This window comes from Arachis ipaensis, chromosome B09 (genome assembly GCF_000816755.2).
Source record: "Arachis ipaensis cultivar K30076 chromosome B09, Araip1.1, whole genome shotgun sequence".
Classification (NCBI taxonomy): Eukaryota; Viridiplantae; Streptophyta; class Magnoliopsida; order Fabales; family Fabaceae; genus Arachis; species Arachis ipaensis.
This window is the reverse complement of record NC_029793.2, coordinates 18561464-18570399: the sequence shown is the minus strand read 5'-3', so window position 1 is coordinate 18570399 and position 8936 is coordinate 18561464. Positions and strand designations below refer to the sequence as shown.

Below are 8936 nucleotides of genomic sequence, written 5' to 3'. Positions count from 1 at the left end.
ATTTATCCTATAGTTACTCGAAATTATCATGGTAAATTACACAAAACAAACTAAATGAGGATCAATATTATACCAATGTCTTAAAATAGAATAAGCTACATGCATGTCCTAAAATAATTCTATGTAAATCGAATTAATTGAATTTGATTTACTATATATACTATATCAACTAGATTCGATTTACTACTGATATAGATTATTGACATTTACTTCTTTTAAGTTAATAATATTAACTTTAAAACATAAACGTTAATAAGAAAATAAGCGCATTTGGATTTAAATAAAATATTAAAAAAATCAAAATAAATAAGAATAAAAATTTAACTTTTGTATTTTAGTTCAAATCCTAGGGGTGTTTAAAACCGATCCAATCCGAACAAAACCGATCAACCGAACCGAACAAACCGAAAATCGAACAAACCGAAAACCGAAAAAACCAAAAAAATAACATTTTGCAGTTTTTTTTGCGGTTCGGTTCGGTTTTCGGTTCTTTCAGTGAAAATCCTAATCGAACCGAACCGAACCGAACCGGTTCACTTAAAAACCCTAATATATAAAGCCCCCTCCCCCAAGCAGATAACCTAGCTAGCCGCCACTCTCTCCACTCCACAGCGCCAAAACTCCTCCTCCTACCCTCCTCTGTCCTCTCTGCATCTGACTCGCCGGACAGCACCGTCACGGCGGCCCTTCCGCATCGCGCTCCCTCTTCTCGGCGCGGTCCTTTCTCTCCCTCCCTTCCTCGTCACGCTTCCTTCTCGTCGTCGCACACTAACCCTTAGTCAGAGTGCGAGCCCAGACCCCAGAGCTCCCCTCCCTTTCCCCTGCACAGTGCCGTCTCCGATATTGCAGCGTCGTAATCGTCCTCCACTACTCTGCCATACGTCGCAATCCAGTCCAGGAGTGTCGTCGTCCTTATCAGTCTAGTCTCGTCCCATCTGTAGCAGCCGCCGACCCACCGTGTCTCACTGTCCAGCATCTCCGTCTTCTATAGTAGGATTTTTTTAATTCTGATGATTTTGAGTTTCAACTTATGTTTATGATTCTGAATTTTTTTTTCTATTTTGATTTTGATGATTCTGTTATTCAAATTCTGTGTTTAGGGTTCTGTTTTTTTATTGTATTTTTTATTGTATTTTTATTGTGTTCAGTGTATTTTGAAATTGCTAATTGTTGTGATTGTTGTATTTGTTTATGCAGTTTGTTGTATTTGGGGATTTTAGCTTATGAATGTGTATTATTTCTAATTGTTAGGGTTCTAGGTTCTGATTGTTAAAGAAGGTGTGTTTTTTATTGTTAGGGTTCTAGGTTCTAATTGTTGTATTTGGGGATTTTAGCTTATGAATGTGTATATTTATTTGATTAAGGAAATTGCTTCTGATTGTTCAATACTTCAATGTATCTGTTTAGGAAAATTGGTTCTGTGGTTCACTGTTCAATTTATTTGTTTAGGAAAATAATTTCTGATTGTTCATAATGTATTTATTCATTGTTGGTGAGCATGTTGAGAACTATCCCAATTGCTTGAAATGTTTGGATCTTTGTTTGCAGATTTTATGCATTCAGTGAAAGAGTTCATATGAACAACTTTGGAGAACCTATCAAACTGCATGTATTTTTAATGTTTAGTGAATCATGATGTTTATTGTTTATGTGCTAGAAATATCCTTTCTTACTTTCTTATTGTTTAAATCTGTAGAAATTTACAGGATACAAAAACAAAAAAGAGCATATAAATGGTCATGAAAGAGATTTTGTGTTATGATGATTGATTGGTGCTGCGCCAGTTCCTCTTCCAAATGAATCTACAAGCATCAGATCTCCGACTGCATTGCCTGCTGCGCCAGTCCTCGTAGAAACACTGAAAATTTATATTTATTTTATCTTGTGTTGACTACTAAATTTTTAAACTTCTTTAATTATCGTTTGTTAATTTCTTTTATCGTTGAATTTTATTGGATTAAGACTTAGTTATTGTGTATTGTGTTTGTTGATTTCAACGAGATGACTTTGTGAAATAGTTTGGTAGTATTTTTTTTGAATTGATTGAAAAACCGAACAAACCGAACCAAACCAAACCGAATTTAATTGGTTTGGTTTGGTTCGGATGATCTCGGTAAAAAAACCGAACCGCATATTAATTATACGATTGGATCGGATGACTTTTTTTTAAAAAACCGAACCAAACCGCACCGCGAACACCCCTATCAAATCCTATGCATTTTTATAAACTTATAAATGTAGAACGGAACATTAAATAATTTTTAAAAATTATTAAAAATCATCATTTAACTAATTAACATCTAAAAAATTATTATTGGAATTTTCGATGTTGAAAAATTAATATAAAGTGTAAAATGTGGTATAAGAGTTAAAAGTTAAATTTTTTCAGAGTAAGAAGTAACAGATATTTATACAATATATAATGACCAACTATATTTATACAATATATAATTTGAGAAATAATTAAAATACTATATCAATTAAATTATCATTTAATTTATGCAATCAAATATAAAATTTATACCTTTAATAACGTTACTTCTAACTTAAACTTAAATTTTTCAAAGCATACAATCATCAAAGTATAAATTTTATACTTAATTTCACAAATTAAATGATAATTTAATTGATATAGTATTTTAATTATTTTTCAAATTACATATTGTATAAATATAGTTGGTCATTATATATTGTATAACTATCTGTTATTTTTTATTTTGAAAAATTCAAGTTTTAATTCTGATATTATTTTGGAGGGCTATATTTTATATTAATTTTTATAATATTAATATTGTATAAATATAGTTAGTCATTATATATTATATAAATATCTGTTACTTCTGACTTTGAAAAAATTTGTTTTAACTTTTATGCTATCTTGGAGAGCTATACTTTATATTAATTTTTTCAACATCAAAAATTCCGGTAATAATTTTTTACATGCTAATGATTCAAATAATGATTTTTAAAAAATTTTTAGTGATGATTTTTAATAATTATTTACATTCATAAATTTATAAAAATATAGATTTTCTTGAATTTGAACTAAAATACAAAAATTGAATTTCTATTCTTATTTATTTTGATTTTTTTGATATTTATATTTTAAAGTTAATAAATAATTAACTTAAAAGAAGTAAATGTCAATAATCTGTATTAGTTAGTAGTAAATCGAATCTAACTAAATTCGATTTATATGTATATACTGCATAAGTAGGAAATCGAATCAAGTTAATTCTTATTGATAGGACATACATAGTAAATCGAATCCAATTAATTCAATTTATATTAAAAAAAACTTGAATTGAATTTAGTTAATTCGATTTACACAAAAAAATTTTAAAACATGTATATAATCTATTTTATTTTAAAATATTAGTATAAATATATAATATTAATTTTCATTTGATTTATTTTTGTTGATTTACCTAAATTATCATATATTCATATGGTTGTGGAGATAAATTCAAAGTGAAACAATAGGATTTCATGGATTAGTTAAAAATGGTGGTCCCTACATAACCGAGCACACGACGCAACTATGGTGTCTTGTGCTGCAAAAGACACATAGTCATAGAGGACATCGCCAGATTCAACTTAGTTTGTCACGCGCCTGGCTGGTATGCCATCTCCGCCCCCCTTCAACCCTTCTCTTTTTCTTCTTATACTTCGCTCTCTTCTCTCTTCAATCTACTTTCCGTGTGTCACTCAGTTCTTTTTCTCTTCTTCTTTCTGTCTTTGTTGCTCTTCTTCATGGCTCCAGCAGCTTTGGAGGCTCAATCTCAACAAAAGGAAGAGACTGTGGCTCATAACAGCGTCTTGAGCAGTACCAGTGTCAATGACACTACACACAGATCGAAGGTTTCTGTTATTGGTAGTGGCAACTGGGGCAGTGTTGCTTCTAAGCTCATTGCCTCCAACACCTTCAGGCTGAACTCATTCCATGGTAATTTTTCTATCCTTTCTTCTTTTTTATTCCCTTTTCTTTTTTAGTGCTTTTCAAAAATGCTATATTTGTCCAAAAAATCAGTCATCAAATCATGTAATATTGTATAAATATATACATTATTTAATTTATTTTCAATATATATTTTATATTTTAATATATACTTTAGTTTTGGACATGCAAGCATGTATCTAGAAAAAAAGTTGACTAGGTTCGCTGTTCATCATTGTTCTTGTGCAAGTGAGTTTTATAAAATATATAAAATGGTACAATGATGTTGGATTGATGAAAAAATTGTGGCCGAAGAAGGTTGGGACAAGGATAAAGGCTAGGAATGTATAATACAAAAGACAATCTATAAGTATTGATTTTTCTTTTTCCTTTTTTTTTTTAAAAAAAATATTTGCTGAAACTTAAGTCATCATATATATATTGGTAACAAACTGAATTTCCTTTAGAATAATGAGTTTACTCATTTGATGGATCATCTGATAAACTCAGATGAAGTAAGGATGTGGGTGTATGAGGAGACATTACAAAGTGGTGAGAAACTCACTGATGCCATCAACCGAACCAATGTAAGGACTAGATAGCCATGCTTTATTGCTTTCCATTTTCATTGCTATTATATGTCCAAATATTTTTCAATATATTTTTCATTTGGCAGGAAAATGTCAAATATCTCCCTGGAATCAAGCTTGGCAATAATGTTGTTGCAGATCCAGATCTTGAAAATACTGGTACCAATTGTTTCTTTTCTTTCAGTATCAATTTCAGTAATTTATATCAAATTTAGAACATATAAAATAAGAATCTTAGTCCAGAAGAATCTACTCTTTCTTTGTGAGTAGAAAACTAAATACTAGATTCTATAAGCAATTAACCATTTAAAATTGTCAGTGAAGTACTAAAATTACCCAAAAAAGATCATGTCATAGACAAATATTAGCCAGTCACTTTGGTATTCTGGGCAAATTTTTTGTTCACTGGCTGCTAAGCACAGGACACAGACAAAGACGGAGATATAAAATCATGTTTGACAAGTGAGACATAGACACGAATATTGTTCCGAGACACTAAATTAGTGTATTATGTGTCTTTCTTATCAGCAAGAACACAGAGACAATAGTAAGAAAAACAACTTACTTTTTTCTTTTTATCTTTTTATATTCCTATCAATTTTTCATAATTATATTTTTCACCATTTTATTTTTCATCCGAGATTTTGTGTGATGAAGGAAATGAAAGTAAATTACACTTTTCATAATTTGTTCTATATTATATTTAGTTTATCACTAAATAAAATACAAAAACACCAATTTTTGTGTCTTTGTCTTTTGTGTTTTGTTCTATTTTCAAAATCAATCGCAGCCTGATGGATAAGGACATAATGTTTTGTTAGTAATTTCAATGCTACACTCTAATCTTGTGCACTGAGTGGGTAAATCATGCAGTGAGGGATGCGAACATGTTAGTCTTCGTGACTCCACATCAATTTATGGAAGGAATATGCAAAAGGCTTGTTGGGAAAATAAGAGCAGATGCTGAGGCTATTTCTCTTGTCAAAGGGATGGAGGTGAAGATGGAAGGCCCGTGTATGATCTCTAGTCTCATCTCTCAGATACTCGGAATCAATTGTTCTGTTTTAATGGGGGCCAACATAGCAAATGAGGTAGTTAGAAATTTTCTGATTTTTAATTTTTATTATTTTTACAGTAACAAAAGATTCTTCATGGCATCTTTCACTGCCTTGATTAAAACTGTCTCGAAATTATTACTGTTGTACAGATAGCAGTAGAGAAGTTTAGTGAAGCAACTGTTGGATACCGGCAGAACAGAGACGTCGCCGAGAGATGGGTTCAGTTGTTTTATACTCCATATTTCATTGTCACAGCTGTAAGTACAGCATTATCTCATAATTGATGATGAACAATTTGGTGAAAATTTTATCACAAGTAATTCTAGATGAAACTGAGGAATTTGCCTAGAGTAATAAATAATACAAAGATATATTGTCATGACAATTTTATATGATCCTTAGTATTTTATTGTAGCCCGCAAAACATTCAAACATTCAGATATTCGGTGTTTATGATTTTTTTTATGTTTATAAAACTTAGGTCCAGGATGTTGAAGGAGTTGAACTGTGTGGAACGCTGAAAAATGTTGTGGCCTTAGCAGCAGGTTTGTTTGTACAGTACCTGAAGTTTTATCCCTTCCTTTCTCATGAAGTGAATGATTTAAGAATTATACACATATGAACAGGTTTTGTTGATGGCCTGGAGATGGGAAACAATACGAAGGTAGGTTTACAGGATTTTATGTTAAGGCTTCTTTCACATATAAAGAATATTCATCCTGTGTTTTATTTTTGGTTATCTACATTGTGTCTAGGCTGCAATCATGCGACTTGGTCTTAGAGAGATGAAGGCATTTTCGAAGTTGTTGTTTCCATCTGTTAAGGACAGCACATTTTTCGAGAGCTGTGGTGTGGCGGACCTTATCACAACTTGCTGTAAGAAAGCTAATTAACTTCAATTAGTCTAGCTTTCATTTGCTTGCTTTTATTAAAACCATGTTGGTTATGGCAGTGGGTGGTCGAAACAGGAAAGTTGCTGAGGCTTATGCAAAGAATGGGGGAAGGAGGTTAGTTTCCTATTTCTTTTTCTTGGTCCTTGATTCTATTAAAAGAAACGGAAAATGGATTGATCTGGTGTTTCTTGTTTTCGTTCTATTCTCTGCAGGTCTTTCGATGAGCTCGAAGCAGAGATGCTGCAAGGCCAGAAATTGCAGGTACAAACATGACATGCACTTTAGCCTACAGTATAGTCATAGACTAAGCATCTTCAGATGAATAATACATACAATGGCCAGTGCTAATTTATTGAATTCCAGAATCAAATATTGAAAATGTTAAGATCGATATTTCTTAAGCTGATAGGAAAAGGAAATAGTTATATTTTTAATACGTTCCCTCACGCAAGAGCCTCTTTTAAGTCTGATGTCATGTCATGAAATTACTTCTCCGAAAAGAAAAAGCTTAAGCTGATAAGAGAAGCAAATGAATGGTTATATCTCTAATAATAGGAAAAGTTATAGTCTCTTTTCATTTTTTACCAACATTTGGCCAATTCTAAACACTAAAGACTAAGACTAAATTCTAAACCCCCTAAACTTTAAACTTTAAATTATAATAGTACAAAAATAAAGTGTTGACTAATATTGATAAAAAGTCTTGATCCGCTAGCATTTCTCGTATAAAAACACTCCAAGAACTAGCAGAGGCTTTTTGTGTTCTTTATATCTGTCCTTATTTATCTTACTTTCTTGTATTTAGGGTGTTTCAACTGCAAGAGAGGTTTATGAGGTTCTCAGCCACCGCGGATGGCTAGAATTGTTTCCTCTCTTCGCAACCGTTCATGAGATAAGCAGTGGCTTACTTCCACCATCAGCCATAGTTGAGTACAGTGAGAAGCAAGTCAGGTCCTTTTGATTCAAGGTGCTCCAATAGAGTGTTTGTTACATTGTCCAAGTAATATAGATTACCGTTACAGCAGGTTACAGTTAACAGTCCCAAGAATATACAAACGTCATGCTTTCATCGTACATGAACCGTGGAAAGCATTGGAGAGTTGGTTGCTTCATCATCGTTCTCGCGCCAACAACGAGGTTGTCCATGCCTGGAGGTCAGGACATTTATGGAATATTGAAAGCCATGGAAGTTAACATCTAGAAAAAATTCTTTTTAAGCTATGTTCTTCCACTGCAAGTAATTCATTCACAAAAGAGACTAGATTAAAATAAAAAAGTAACTTGAAAATTTATCTGTGGACTGGGTTTTTCCAATTTTCGAGAGCTATTAGCTAATTTATTTGTTTAAAATGAAGGTTGATGATTACTACAAATCTGAAGTAGACACCCCGTAGGAATTATATTACTGTTGTTCTACATTACTTGGAGCACTAACTCAAAAGAAAAGCTATTACACTATTATTGTTATACAAAATTACAAAAATGCTATTTGCATAGCAATCAAAATCAGTTATTATGTATTTGTGTATAAATATATGTATTTTTATGTATTTTATATTTTATACTAGTAGTTGATTTTAGTAATTGATTTTAGGGACGAGTTATTTAATATTTGCAACATTTATATATCCATATAAATTGCTACAGGGTGTAGGGTGTAGGGTGTAGGGTGTAGTGGTTTCAAAATTGAACGTAAACCGTTATAGGATGTAGCGGTTTTGGAAGAAAAACTATCTGAACTGAAATTGTGGTTTCCGCTGTAGTCTCTCGCCGTTTTTTTATAATTCTACAGCAGTAAATTGTACTCTAGTAATTTTGGATTTTAAACAATTTAATTAAATAACTTGTCCTAATATACACTTAATATAGTTTATTATTATAACCTAATTATCATTAATTAAGGATTTTGCTCCTCCATTTATGCATGAGACGAGGTTATGTCTTCCAGACTTCCACTATTCACTTGGATAGAAATATGCAATTTCCACAATCTAAATTAACTTTAGATACGCGGACTTGTATAATATTAGTCTATTCACTATTAGATTTTTTTTTTTTGTGAGTGGATTGGACAACCCCCAATCCTAAGTACACAATACACCCACACACTCCTCACATATTTATCACATTTTTCTTTCAAAATGCATCCTCTAGAGTTTGAACTCTAGACCTTTAGTAATGGGGAGGGGGTGAAATGCCATTGAGCCAAGGCTCTTCGGCGCCACTATTAGATTAGATATGGTCTTTTTAGATTTTCTTTCACACTACAAGAATTGGCCCAAGCGTCATGGCATCGATAATCAATCTTATAAATGGTTAGACTATTCGTTAAAAGCCCATTGTTCACTCCTCCATTCATAAATTTCGACCACTTTTAATTTTGACTAAAAATCGTCACTAAAATGTAAAATAAAAACATCTATAACAATTATACCAACGATTATATCATGAGTAATAT

The 8936-nt window shown here is 31.9% G+C and overlaps 1 protein-coding gene and 1 long non-coding RNA gene across 3 annotated transcripts; both read left to right on the top strand.

Annotated features, from left to right (window-relative positions):
- On the top strand, positions 580 to 2113 carry LOC107616659. Its single transcript, XR_001614589.2, has 2 exons — positions 580 to 990; positions 1697 to 2113. It is a non-coding gene; the product is annotated as an uncharacterized LOC107616659 (long non-coding RNA).
- LOC107619022 (glycerol-3-phosphate dehydrogenase [NAD(+)]) lies at positions 3501 to 7854 on the top strand. 2 transcript variants are annotated; one of them, XM_021110969.1, is made up of 12 exons: positions 3501 to 3620; positions 3764 to 3946; positions 4405 to 4524; positions 4614 to 4686; positions 5401 to 5618; positions 5735 to 5842; positions 6067 to 6130; positions 6212 to 6249; positions 6341 to 6461; positions 6538 to 6592; positions 6691 to 6739; positions 7284 to 7854. In XM_021110969.1, exons 2-12 carry the CDS (start codon positions 3944 to 3946, stop codon positions 7437 to 7439), a joined length of 1005 nt encoding a protein of 334 aa, XP_020966628.1. In that variant the 5' UTR covers positions 3501 to 3620; positions 3764 to 3943; the 3' UTR covers positions 7440 to 7854. The 2 variants fall into 2 exon arrangements, with proteins under 2 accessions (XP_020966628.1, XP_016176712.1); XM_016321226.2 differs by lacking the exon at positions 3501 to 3620 and having other exon boundaries at positions 3627 to 3946; positions 4448 to 4524.